The following is a 14923-nucleotide window of genomic DNA, read 5'->3' as shown; positions in this document are numbered from 1 at the left end:
TTACTGTTGAAGGTAAAGAAGGGGGTGCAGACTGACCAAGGGGATCAGCACCAAGGTGTGCTGGGCTGATACTTCACCTACATCATCTCATCTCTCCCAGTCTCAAGGTAGGTAGCATTAACCTCCGTGTTACAGTGAAGAAAATGCAGGCAATCCAGATTAAGTAATTTCCCCAAATAAATTCATTAACAGGGAACAGAGGGAACCCAACTTCACAGTTAATGCTCTTTCCTCATAGCAGGGACACTCAAAGTGTAGTGCCAGCAACATCAACATTACCTGAATGCTTGTTAGGAAAGTTCCTATTCCTGGACCCCTACCCAGACCTACTGAATCAGAAACTGTGGGGTGGAGCAAGCAATCTGTGGCTTCACAAGCTCTCCAGGTGATTCTCGTGCACGCACAAGATTGAAAACCACTGATCTATCTACAGCATGTTATCACTCTGAAACCTTACTCAAAGCATGCATATTAAAGTATATATAATTTTACTCTAAGCTACGACAAAGGTTAAAAAAAACTTAGTATATGTTATCCCAGATTAATTAAGACAGCCTTCAACAAAATTTTGCTTTAAATGTTACAATGTCTGACTGACACTGGATTTTTCATAAGAAAAAAAATGTGAAAGACATTCCAAATAAGTAAATACTGGTAGTAAGACTAAAGAATTGTTTTCACCTAGTGTCATAAATAAGGCTCTTGGAATGGAACTCTTCCTACCTGCCTTGCAAAAACCCACTGAAATTAATGGATACTCTTGCATGACTGACTTTAGTGTTACCTGTGATAATTACAACGATGCAAGTTTTAATCCAAGTAGAGAAATACTGAACAGTTGGCACACATGGATCTTTTGGACCACTTCTAAATTAAAGTTAATAAAAGAAAGAAATCACATTTAAAATTAAAAACTAAAACTTTCATGGAGTGACTTATTAAAATTTTCAGTTTTGAAGTTTTACTTTTCTAAGTTTAAAGACATCACAAAGGAAATGTTGTCTCTGAGCGCTTCTCCACCCCAAGCCCCCAACTCACAAACAAGGTCACATTCACGCCATCTCATGTTCAAAATGTTCTCTCATTAGAGAGGTTGCCATTTCACATTAGCGAACACCGACCCCAACAGCACTACTTTTCATTATGTAATTTTTTTCTTAAATATGTCAATGATTTCATTTAACATTCTAACAGTCAATGCATATTAGAGAACTTTATAAAAAAACACTGCTCTTTAAAGTGCAATGACATTAAAATGATGCTTAGTTTTTAAGATATATAAATCACAATTCTTTTTAGATAAACAGGAAGTCTAAGTAAATAAAAGTTAAAGATTTCAACTGTCATGCAATCTTTACCGCAGATGACAAAACAAAAAAGGCTTCATATTAATAGAATAGCAAACTCCCAATGGTCATTATTTGCTTTTAATTTATAATGAACTCATCCTCTGTTCCCAGTTTATTAAAGGTCGCTAAGATTTAAAGGGAAACTTTATTACTTCTTGTACAGGAAAACGAGGATACTATAAAAAGAAACTGTGGAGTTCAAAATCTCACGTCCATGTAAAAAATAATGCCACAATTTATCTGAATGAAAGTTTTGGTACAACATGATAGATACATTACAATAGAATACTGACTTCAAATTCTGTAAAGTGCTCATAAATGCCATTATCGCCATAAAAATCAGTACACAATGTTAGCTATAAAAGTTAAACCTGCAGATGGCACACAGACTATTCATCTCATTTCTGTGACTTCTTCCTAAATTATTTAGTAATAAATATTTCAAAAGGAGAGTACAGAGAAATGAAGCAGGATTATAACAAAACCAGAATTGCCTAAAATGAAAATAACGTTTCAATATTTGCTAATATGATTCTGGAAAAAAAACATTTTCTAATTAATTCATCCTTTATCCTCCTTTAAAGATATTTTTTCTTCAGCCAGCACATGGAGGATTAATGCTACAGACATTACCACAGCGCTTGATGGAAAAACTTGGCTTCCAGAGGAGTTGGACCTTGCATCCCAAGTTGGCTCTGCACAATTGATTTTATAGTGGTCATTAACATTCTTCCTGAAACAAGCCTGTGCACCTTTGAGAACATTCGCATTTAACCTTGTGAGTTCACTTCTACAGAAACAATGAACTTTGTTTTTCAGCTGCCGGAGAGGAAAATCAGTTTAATGGAAGAAATTAATTAAGTCCAGCTGACTGCAGCCAGGATCTCAATAAAAAAATAAAAATGTATTTAAGGGGGTTAAGTATAGGCGCGTTACATACACCTAATGGTTCTGAGCTTCAAAAAGTATTCACCTAAGCACTTTTAAGGCTGTCTCATTGTCCAGTTTTATTTTAGTTGAGATTCTGATGTTCATCTAACAAAGTCTTTCTGACAAAATAGCAGACTTCCTTCAATTAAGGTCATATTTTGAAACATTATACAATAATGAGATTTAAATTATGTATGGGAAGAAAAGTAGAAGGCTGAAAACAAGGTATTAGAAATCCCTGCTTGTTTTTTTAGGTTCTGAAAAATAGAATCACGGGCGAACCCTGTTCTAATAGCAAGGAAGGACAGCAGCAGTCCCTGGAATGTAATCTCTCCCTGGTATTTCCAAATGCCTGCAATGTGGCTGCTGTGATCATGGGGCCTTGATACCTAGATTTCTGGGTAATCCACAGAACGGAAATAACCCACCACAACTTTGTTTCTTGAGAAGATAAACCCTTAACTACAAAGGAGGAGAAAGGAAGATCACAATTGCTCACTTGCATAACTGCAGTATTCAAACATAATAATCGTTCAGATAAATAGACCTGAGAGAGAAGATAATAAGCAGGTGAGCAAAACAGCAGCAATTCATATCTTCAATCAACTAATTTAACGGTGCCTCTTTTAAAAGAGGTTGTTCTTTGACAGAGCAGCCACCTAGTGGAAAAATATCTGCTCAAGATCTATCAAGCTTAGCTAACCAAGCCTTACTACGTCCAGAATCTTGAGTAACAACACATGATCTGTATGAAGATGTGAACACTGAGCACATGAACAGCCCAAAAACTCTAAGTTCATTCTCTTTGGGATAACATTACTTACAGAATACTTTAAATTTTGAGTTTCACCTCCAACGTTTCCGTTACTTTAGCTTGTAAAGTGATGAAGCAAAATCAGAAAGAAAAGGTGTCTAGGTAATGAACTTCAACCAAAATTAGTCTTTCAGCAACTGAAGTGTTACTTCATTAAATCCTTTTTAAAAGAAAATTCCTTGGAAGTCCACATTCTTTACATGCCTTTGCCTTGTCAAGCTATACAAGCAAATAGTACAATAAAATGAACATTATTTTTAGTTTAACAAGAATTCTTGGTGGCACCAAATGAGTGGACAGTTGTCTTTTTTAATTCAATATCATATTAAATTTATATAATATGAAAGTTCTCAGGACTAAGCAGGAAGATGGCTAAACTTCATTTTGGACTCATGGTAACACCAAAGCAATTTAAAAAATGTGACAGGACAAAATGAAGCAAAACACTGCAAAAGGAATTTTAAAAAAGCAGATTCACTGACAGATTTTAAAGAGAACTACATTATTCTCACAAAGCTTGAAAAGGAAATGGGTTTTGTTTAATCAAAAGGCTGGATGAATCCTGAGACCTATGTTCATCCGCTGAGGTACGTACAGAAGAAAGCCCAGGAGCAGTGGTACAATAAGTACACACACGACTGAAGCTTAAGAGTTACAATTAGGAATACTGTTTAAATTAATCTTAGCAGAAGAAAAATTCAAATATAATTTTTAAAGTAGAATTCTTTCTTGCCCTTCTTCTTTGGTATTTTAACCATTAAAAATTTATTTAGGAAAATTAGAATTAGTTAAAGAAGATTCCAGTTCTAGAGTAATTTGGCACATTTCTATGTACAAAAAATTTAAAAAAAAAACACCTAGAAACCACTTGGTACATCTATAATACACAAATACATATATATAAACATTTTTAAACATTTTATTTTAATAATATTCTTTATCACTTCAGTTTAAATCATTCCATTATGAAAATTTCTTAATTGAAGAGTGAATATTTTTCAAAACTCTAAATTAAGCAGAGCTTTATCAATTAAATTTACAGCAATATAGCCTTTAGAAATACATAATTCTTCATTTTACAATAATACTTGCCATATAAAATTTGTCATGGTTTGTCACAGATTCAAAATACAAGGCAACTAATGCTATGAAAGAATAATATAGTATATGCAGTGTAAGTGACCCAGATCTTTTCCCAAATATTTATTCTTTTTAAAGCCCCACCAATTTACATGAACTCACTTGTTGCATAAATTACACATTCTTTTCTGCATTGTTAATTTGCAATATTCTACAAAACTCAGAAATGTAATCCGTACCTATTTTTGGCAGCTTACTTTAGCATTATACCTGTAAAAGAAACACTGGTCTATATGCTTAAATGATTTCCGGACAATGTTTTTATAATATAGTCCAGCATTTAACAAATATGTGAGAATAAAGTCTCTAGCACATTAGGATTTTATTCCTTGGTTAGTTCAAATTTTCTCCTCAGCTGAATTCCTTGAGATATATAAGGCAGGCTGGCCCTTTAGATGGACTGTGGACTGGAACTTCTTACAGCTGTAGTGACATGTCTATGACTACACAGCAAAGTACTTCATTATGAAAATGAAGAAAACAGGAGGAAAGTATATTTTAGAGTTTCAAAGAACTGAAACTGTTATTTTTCAGACTAGGCACTGAAACATTTTTCTATGAAAACTTGCCAGAGATTGTCTCTTCGCTGTATAACGTTCCATTACAAGCTAAAAATAAAAGCACACACAAAAATCATCATTATAGTTTTCAAAATTTTAACTTTCTATATTTTATATTTTAAAAAGCAAATTATCTTAACATTGACATATATATCACATGCAATATATATACTTACTAACTGTACTTGAACTGGAGGTGAGGACTAACAACTCAAGAGAGTTCTAAGGCAATCTCAAAGGCTGACATCACTACTACCTGAAGACTGCATGACGGCGGTTAGTTTTATTTCTGTATATTCCAGCATCACCCTGGTTGAGACAGACTCCTGCCTAGCCTGTTCTGTTCTACTCTACTTTATTGTGATTCATCTTCTGTATTTTCCATTACCTCCCTTTTATCTAGCTTTCACTTCTAACAACACTGAAATCTTGCCTGGGGGGAGGTAGTTATGAGTGAGTATGGGAATAATGCACGGTATACACACATGGAGCAAAAGTGCATAAATTCCACCATTAAAAAAACTTTAAATAACTCTGTGTGTGTTCTTAGTTATCTAGTGCTGCTATAACAGAAATACCACAAGTGAGTGGCTTTAACAAACAGAAATTTATTTTCTTACAGTTTAGGAGGCTATAAATCCATACTTAGGGTGTGGCTCTAGGGGAAAGCTTTCTGTCAGCTTTGGTAGAAGGTCCTTGACTCTTTGAGCTTCTGCTCCAGGGTGATTTACATGTGGCCTGGCATCTCTCCCCCTGCCCCCATCTCTGCTTGCTAGCTTGCATTTAATCTCTTTTATATCTCAAAACAGACTGACTCAAGATACACCCTGAACTAATCCTGTCTCATTAACACAACAAAGGCAATTCATTCCCAAATGGGATTATAACCACAGGCATAGAGATTAGCATTTATAACACATATTTTTGGGGGACACAATGCAATCCATAACAGTGTGTTTAATTTAAAGATGGCAAACAAACACATTGCTGGTAGGAATGCAAAATGGTATAAGCCATTGTGGAAAACAGAGTGGTGGTTCCTCAAAAAACTAAAAATAGAACTACTATATGACCTAGCAATTCCACTCCTAGGTACAGACCCAAAAGACCTGAAAGCAGAAACTCAGAGACTTGTGTACACCAATGTTCATTGCAGCACTATTCACAATATCCAAAAGGTGGAAACAACCTAAATGCCCATCAACAGATGAATAGATAAACAAAATGTGGTATATACATACAGTGGAATACTACTCAGCCAGAAGAAATGAAGTCTTGATACATGCTACAGTATGGATGGAGCTTTAAGACCTTATGCTGAGTGATATAAGCCAATCACAATAAGACAAATATTGTATGACCTCACTTATATAAAAAGACCAGAAAAGGCAAATGTATAGAGAACAAAGCTTATTAGTGGTTACCAGAGGCAGGAGGAAAGGGAAAAGGGGGCGTTAACAGTGATAGAAAAATCACATTAAGGGCAGGGTTGAATAGTCGATTATTGTAATTGCTGTCCATAAGTTGTACACCTGTAAAAAGTTTAATTGGCAAAGTGTGACGGATATATTTACAATGACAAAAAAATAAGACGTAGCTGCTGAGGCTGCTTATGTACAATCAAAAACCTCATGTGATTTGGTTCCTTGATTTGGAGGTTTAGCGTTATGGTTTCATGGAACATTCCAGTCAATTGGCCTAATAAACATGTTTAGTGCTTCTGTTCTACCTCCTAGTTTGTTGCACAGTGCTTGGAGTCTTAAAAACTTTCAAGCAGCCATCCAAGGCAAGACAACTGGTCTTAACGCCTGGAGCAAAGAAGGAAGAAGAGGAGTCAGGAATAGGAGAAGGATCTGGAACATATAGTTAATTGCCTCCATGAACAACTGCCTCCTTTATCATGAGACCAGAAGAACTGGATGGTGCCTGACTACCATTACTGAACATTTTGATTAAAGATTCGAAAGAAGAATCTTTCATCAAAAAGGAGAAAACATAGAACAGAATTTCAAATTCTCATAGATTCCAGATCTTCTGGAGCCATGGAGGCTGAATGAACCCCTGAAACTATTGCCCTGAGATAATCTTTAAACCTTAAACCAAAAACATCCCCTGAAGTCTTCTTAAAACCAAACAACAGTTTAGCTTAACTAGTAAAGAATATCTGCTTTGAGTATCACTGTATTTTACACAAATAACCCACACCTTTTGTTTGTCAACCGCACCCTCCCCCCATGAGGTATTTTCATAAGCACCACTATGCCAATTTTTTCACATGTTGCTATAAAAAAATTAGCATAGTGCTACCTCATGGGGGGAGGGTGCAGCTGGCAAACAAATGTAGAAGGTGCACGTTATGTGCGTAAAAATACGATGTGCTCTTTTAAGAACTCTCTATATGGGATCAAAGTGACAATAGCAACTCAAAAGATTACATATAGGAAGCTTAGGGGACAGTGACTTTATGTTAATGTGGGAGGAACAACTCAGAAAAGGAAGATGAGAACAGTTGCACAATCTGAAGAAGTAATCAATGTCACTAAACGTTACATGTAGAAACTGTTCAACTGGTATATGTTTTGCTGTGTCTATTCTCAATAACAACAAAATAAAAAAAAAACACAAATTTATCTCCCATGCACCCTTCCTTAGGAAGCTACCAGAGGACAGCTACAACAAAACAGTGTAAATCAATAAAGACAAGACACAGGATCTAGAAAACCATGGATCTACTACACAAGACAGAGGCAAAGAATGATGGTGAAGGGAGATCTTAAGATAACAGCTATGAAGCAGCTTGGAGAACAACTAGTCCACTTTGGAGCAGGTCAGAAACCTCCAGGAAACCTTCCTTCAGGAAAATGAAACTAGACTTACTACCTTATGCGTGTTAATGTTCTGAGAGTATAGACTGGATACGTAACAAAATATTAGTTTTTTTTTAACCTAAATTACTTGTATAATCAGAGAGAAAAGTTTTTTTCTAAGGTACAATATTAAATAAAATTATCATCCTTAGCATGAATAAAAGTAATAGCTAAAACTTACTGACCATTTAGTATGAACCTGACACTACTGTACGTACCCTAAACTTATTAAAGACGTCTAACAATCTTATGAGGGAGGTTCTACTCTAACCTCTATTTTACAAATAAGAAAACTGAGGCCCAGAGATCAGCCTTGCACAAGGTCACACAACTAATACAGGAGAAGCTGAAATTGGAACCCAGGCTGTTTGACTCTAGAGGCTATGTACTTACCCTCTAGGCTGTGTTGCTTCCCAAACAACTAATTATGGAAAATCAACTCTGTATTTGAATATTAGAAGAGTAAGAACCTTATTCAACACTAATGCCAGCTCACATACAAACCTGGGCTATGGACAACAGCTAACTAGCTCCATCCTCCTGAGAAACACTGTGCATAGGAATGAGACTCTCACATTGTTCACTGTCTTCTGGAATTCTTTAAAAAAAAAAAAAAGGTTATGGAATGCTTTAGAGCTGAAACGGATCCTTAAAGACTACTATTTTACTGGCTGAAGCTAGTGAGGTCAGAACGGGAGTTAGTGGCAGAATCAAGACTAGGGCAAGATCTTCTAATAACATGTCTTAGATTCTTTTGAAAGTGTAAAAAGTTTCCTCTCTTAAAAAGCACTTATAAGAAGAAAATTTCAGGCTATGCTCTCATATTTTACTATGAATTATGTTCAAACCAATAAGAATTTTCTAAAATTAAATCCATTACAGCAAAACAACAATTAAGCACTTGGGTTTTGCCTGGGGAATCAAATTATTATTATTATTTTTAATAGCAATGAAGAAACTATCTTTTCACCCACAGTCTCTGAGAAACTATTTTATTTTTATCTAGCATTATATATATAAGTTATAATCTTTCAATAATCCTTTACAAAAATCTCTATAAGATAATGCAAAATGGTATGATTTCCAGTTCATTTAGAAAACATTACTTTTTAAAAAATCTATAAAGAAAATAAACGTACTTCTGAATTCGATGTTTCCTGCATATAAATGCAAAAATTCTTCTGATTCCCACCATCACAGGATCCCAATTATTATAGTGACACAGGAGAGTTACAATAAAAAATGAAAAAAATACAGGGACAGCACCTGCAAAAAATAACCAAGAAAACTGCACCTAAAAATAAAAGGAGAAAAAAAATTACACATTTATTATCATTAAAACAATTTTCCCCTTTAATATAAAAGTTTCCATTTGTATTAAAACACCAAGGATACTAAGCATTTGCAATATGTTAAGTATATTATTAAATATAAAGATTCAGGACTTCAATTTACAATTAAATCCACTTGCCTCAAATTACCAACAGCAATAATTCTTGCTTGGAGAATAGCTTACATCAAGAAGGCATGCTTTTCAATTGCTAGGTACAGTACAACCAAGAGCAGAAATATCCACGACGAAACTTAAGCTTCTATCTTACACACCATTTTGTCCATCTCTTCATTACTGTTTGTTGCTTATTCTCAAGTTGATCTCTCCCCTGCAGTTTCTGAAGTCACCTTCAAAAACTCATTCACATTTTATAAAATGGTTGTTATAGTTGTGATAGGTTGTCTTATTTTATAGTTCCTTTTTTAAGATGATACTAAAAACAAATGAAACTCTTAAAGTGCAATTTTTGCAAAACTTTTATTAACAGTTTGCAACAAATTCTAATCCTGGCAGGCAAAACCAGCTTGATTATTATCTAGTAACAAATGAAAAAAAGTCCAAAACAAAATAATGACTAGGTAAAACAACAAATATAACAGAAATATTTTTACTAAGAAAATGTGAGAGAAGACAACAAGCAAGTCAAGCCTCAGACATGAAGAATAGCTACATGTCATCAAGTCTGATCCTTTAACTCATCATTTTATGGGGTTTACCAAGAAAATTAAAAATAATGAGATGCCATAAAGTTGCCAAAAGGAAGTCATTCTTCCCTTTCATTAGTTTACTTTTACCATCTAGAACCAACTAAGAATCAAAAATAATTGTCTGGATAAAGCTTCAGGATGTTCTTTTAGGCAATGGATTCTTAGATATGACACCAAAAGCAAAAGCAACAAGAGGAGAAAGATAAACTGCACTTCATTAAAATTAAAGACTTCTGTACATCAAGAGACATCATTAAGTAAGACAAACTACAAAATGGGAGAAAATATTTGGAAACCATATATTAGACATATGTTTCAAACAGAACAAGTTTTGAACAGAACAAGTGGATACTGCGTAGTTTAAAGTCTGGAAAGGTGTGCGTCAGGGTTGGATGCTTTCAGTATACTTATTCAATCTGTATGCTGAGCAAATAATCTGAGAAGACTGACTATATGAAGCAGATTGGGGCATCAGGATTGGAGGAAGGCTTATTAACAACCTGTATTATGCAGATGACACAACTTTGCTTGCTGAAAATGAAGAGGACTTGAAGCACTCACTGATGAAGATCAAAGACCACAGCATTCAGTATAGATTACACCTCAACATAAAGAAAACAAAAATCCTCACAACTGAACCAATAAGCAACATCACGATAAATGGAGAAAAGGCTGAAGGGTCAAGGATTTCATTTTACTTGGATCCATGATCGACACCCACGGAAGCAGCAGTCAGGAAAACAAATAATGCATTGCATTGGGCAAATCTGCTGCAAAAGACCTGTTTCAACTGTTAAAAAGCAAATATGTCACTTTAAGGACTAAGGTGTGCATGACCCAAGCCATGATGTGTTCAGTCGCCTCATATGCATGCAAAAGCTGGACAATGAATAAGGAAGACTGAAGAAGAATTGATGCCTTTGAATTATGGTGTTGGTAAAGAATATTAACTATACCATGGACTGCCAAAAGAACGAACTAATCTGTCTTGGAAGAGGTACAGCCAGAATGCTCTTTAGAGACAAGGATGGTGAGACTATGTCTCACATACTTTGGACATGTTATCAGGAGGGATCAGCCCCTAGAGAGGGACATCATGCTTGGTAAAGTAGAGGGTCAGCGAAAAAGAGGAAGACTCTCTTCACAGGATGGATTGACACAGTGACTCCAACAATGGGCTCAAGCATAACACTGATTGTGAGGATGGCCCAGGACCAGGCAGTTGTTTTGTTCCGTTGTATGTAGGGTTGCTATGAGTTGGAGCTGACTCGACGGCACCTAACAACAACAACATATCACATAAGGGTTTAATATCCAGAATATATAAAGAACTCTTAAAATTCAACAACAAAAAGACTAACAACCTGGGAGGATGGCAGCGTAAACAGACGATTGTTCCAATCCTTCCCTACAAATACAACAAGAAATATAACAAGGGAACGGTGCTTGGCTTTGAGGGACTGTGAATTGGGGAGCAGAGGAAAGCAGCAGGGAACTGCAGACAGGCAAGAATCAACAAATCAATGAGTTGCATGCAGTAGGAAAATCGCTTCTCCTATAGTCCCTGCCCCTCCCCACAGACAAACGGGCTGCCAGTTGCTATGAACTGGGGAACTGGTCCCAGAAAAGCCTGCTTCCCTAACCACCACAGGCCTTGCCTGTACAAAGAGACAGGACCCCAAGATTCTGCTCTAAAGTCAACAAGGCAGACCTCCCCAGGGGTATGTTTGGAGTGTCCAGCACCTCCCCCACCCAGACACCGCTGGCTGCAAGCCTACTGCAAATTGCTACAGAAGGCCTGTGCCGTGGAGTCTGCTCTCATCATCAACACTCTACCTTGCCTCCCTATGCACCCCATAACTCAGGCCTCTGAAACTAACAGGACAGATCTCCTGGACAGTCAGTTGAGGTCTGTTTGCTCCCTCTTCTGGTTGGCACTGAGGACTGCTGACTGAGGCTGCTGTGCGCTAGCAAGCAGGCCATCTTTAGTGGAAGCTACACTCACAGTTAACATACTCCAAAGGGGTCTCTGATAGCAACAAGGCAGACCTCCCTGGGGGTCCATTTGGAGTGTGCCAGCACCTCCTCCACCCGGACACTACTGGCTGCAGGCTGCTGTGAAATGCTACAGAAAGCCCATGCTTTCTGCTCCCATAGTCAGCACTCTGCCTCTCCACGCACCCCATAGCTCTGGTCTCAAGAAAACAAACGGACAAACCTCCCTGGGGGTCAATTAGGGTTAATCTGACCCCACTTCCAGTTGACGCTGAGGACTGCTAACTGAGGCAGCTGTGTGCCAGAAAGTAGAAGGCTTGAGTGGAGGCTGTACTCACAGCCAACAATCTACTGGGGGGACTCTGCCGGCGACAAGGCAGACCTCCACAGGGATCTGACCAGAGCATGACACCCCTTCCTCTGCCTGGTACTTGCTGGGTTGCCAGGCTGTTGCAAACTGTTACAGAAGGTCCCCGCAGTGGAAGTCTGCTCCCACAGTCGGCACTCTACCTGCCTCCCTGTGCACCCCATAGCTCAGGCCTCTGAAATCAACAGGACAGATCTCTCTGGGGATCAGTTTAGATTTGTCTGTTCCCCCTTCCAGTCGGTGCTGAGGACTGCTGACTGAGGCTGCTGTATGCTAGGAAGTAGGTATCTTGAGTGGAGGCTACACCCAAAGCCAACATACTACAAGGGGGCTCTGACAGCAACACGGCAATCTACCTGGTGGTCCATTCAGAGTACGACTACCCCAACCCCAACCAGTAACTGTCTGCTGCTGGACTGAGAAGAAATCCTACATAAAGTTCCCAAAAGTGGGACTCAGGAGGTGGGTCACGTAAGTGGAGACTGCTCCCCCAACCACCACAGGGCCACTGGGGCTCTGAAACCAATTCAGATAGATCTCTCAGAGGTCCTTCTGGGGAATGCCAGCTCCTCCTCCTCCTGAAACAAAGGAAAGTCGGCCTATGCTTCCCCTGAATGCCAGCTGAGATAAAAGCAGCCCCTAGAGAGCGGGGAAGGAAGCCTTGGGCAAAACCGAAGGGCAACACCCAGCCCCGAAGGCGGCTCACTAGGCTCACTAGGCATGTGCTCAGGCGGAAACAGTGACAGTGACGGGAAGGGAATAATAATGAGAGAGGACTGCGCCCCCTGGTGGACAAGTAGATTAGTACAGAATTATTTCGACCTGAGTGGTGGTGCCTGCTGGTGGGCAGACTAGCCACAGTATGTTCTCTGGTGTGTTTGAGAGAGACTGTAAGTTGAAAACCGAGACCTGGAACCTTCAAATTCTAATTAAACCAGGGAGGGAGAAGGAGCTATCACAGAGAAGGAGAGAAAATGGTAAGCAAAGGCTGAAGGCTCTGTATGCCTAAGAGTTTTTTACAGAAAGTAGTGTGGGCAAAAACACCAAATATCGGGGGAAAATGAGAAAATTAACACCCTCGAAAATTCCAATGCCCCAACCAAAAAATCACAAGATGCACAAAGAACACAGAAACAATGGTCCATTCAAATGAACATGAGAACCGCCTTCTTTGCCATGAGACCAGAACTGGATGGTGTCCAGCTACCATTACTGAACATTTTGATGAAAGATTCCATAGAAGAAATCTAATCAAAAGGGGGAAAACGCAGAATAGAATTTCAAATTCTCATGGACACTAGACTTTCTGAAGCCATGGAGGGTGGATGAACCCCTGAAACTATCGCCCTGAGATAATCTTTTAAACCTTAAACCAAAAATATCCCCTGAAGTCTTCTTAAAATCAAACAGTTTAAACTTAACTAGTAAAAAGACCTGCTTTGAGCCCTGGTGGCACAGTGGTTAAGAGCTAAGGCTGCCAGCCGAAAAGGTCAGCAGTTTGAATCCGCCAGCTGCTCCTAGGGGGCAGTTCTACTCTGTCCTACAGCGTCGCTATGAGTTGGAATCGACTCCACGGTAATGGGTTTTGGTTGAGCATTAGGCTCTTTTAAGAACCATCTATATGGGATCGAACTGACAACAGCAACTTGAAAGATTACACAGGAACCTTAGGGGGCAGTGAATTTATGTTAGTGAGGGAGAAACAACTCAGAAAAGGAGGGTGAGAATGGCTGCCCAACTCGAAGGCTGTAATCAATGTCACTGAATGGTACGTACAGAAACTGTTGAATTGGTGTATGTTTTGCTGTGTATATTCTCAACAACAACAACAGCAAAAAAAAAAAGACTAACAACCCAATTTAAAAATGGGCAAAGGACTTGAATAGACATTTCTCCAAAGAAGATAAAGAAATAACCAATAAGCACGTGAAAAGATGCTCATTAGGGAAAAGGAAATGAAAACCACAATGAGATACCATTCCACTCCCACCAGGATGGCTATGATCAGAAAAATGGAAAACAAGTGTTTATGAGGATGTGGAAAATTGGAACACCGGGACACTGCTGGTGGGAATGTAAAATGCTGCAGCCACTGTGAAGAACAGTTTGGTGGTTCTTCAAAAAGTTAAACATAGAATTACCAAGTGATCTAGCAATTCCACTCCTAGGTATACATCCAAAAGAATTGAAAGCAGGAACTCAGATACTTATACATCAATGTTCACTGAAGCATTATTCATTATAGCCAAAAAGTGAAAATAATTTAAGTATCTATCAAGAGATGAATGAATAAACAAAATGTGTTATCTACATACAATCGAGTGTTATTCAGCTATAAAGAGAAACGAAGTTCTAATACAAGCCACCACCTGGATGAATCTTGAAACCATTATGCTGAGTGAAAAAAGCCAGACACAAAAGGACAAAAATTGTATGATCCCACTTATGTGAAATATATAGAATAGGTAAATCCATAAAGACAGAAGGTTAGTGGTTACCAGGGGACAGGGGAGTTAAAAAAAGGAAATCCATCATTTTAAGAGAAAGTATAGTATTAAAACAATTTGTACTGATTAAAAAAAAAAAAAAAGTTGTCAAAGAAGTCTGCACTGATTACCTTATGTGCAACACACTGGTGACGTACTTTAAAAAAAAATGATGAAGTACAAGTCAGACAAAGGTCTAATCTCCATAATCTACAAGAAAATCCAACACCTCTACAATAAAAAGACAAATAATCCTATTAAAAAATGGGCAAAGGAAATGAACAGACACTTCACCAAAAAAGACATTCAAACGGCCAACAGACACATGAGGAACTGCTCGGGATCACTAGCCATTAGAGAAATGCAAATTAAAAC

At 37.9% G+C, this 14923-nt stretch overlaps 1 protein-coding gene across 3 annotated transcripts in view; it reads right to left on the bottom strand.

Moving 5' to 3' along the window:
- Positions 1–1774: 1774 nt before the first annotated feature.
- Positions 1775–14923, bottom strand: part of SLC35F5 (solute carrier family 35 member F5) — a 48448-nt gene continuing 35299 nt past the window's right edge. For all 3 annotated transcript variants that reach the window (XM_004375078.2, XM_023730181.1, XM_023730182.1), the window contains 3 exons: positions 8800–8954; positions 8165–8258; positions 1775–4841 (listed from right to left, as the gene is read on the bottom strand). In XM_004375078.2, the coding sequence (XP_004375135.1) occupies positions 8183–8258; positions 8800–8954 (231 nt within the window). In that variant the 3' untranslated portion in view covers positions 1775–4841; positions 8165–8182. The remainder of the gene's footprint in view (positions 4842–8164; positions 8259–8799; positions 8955–14923) is intronic.

The sequence above is a fragment of the Trichechus manatus genome, unplaced genomic scaffold (genome assembly GCF_000243295.1).
Source record: "Trichechus manatus latirostris isolate Lorelei unplaced genomic scaffold, TriManLat1.0 scaffold00033, whole genome shotgun sequence".
NCBI lineage: Eukaryota > Metazoa > Chordata > Mammalia > Sirenia > Trichechidae > Trichechus > Trichechus manatus.
This window is presented reverse-complemented; position numbering and strand designations above follow the sequence as displayed.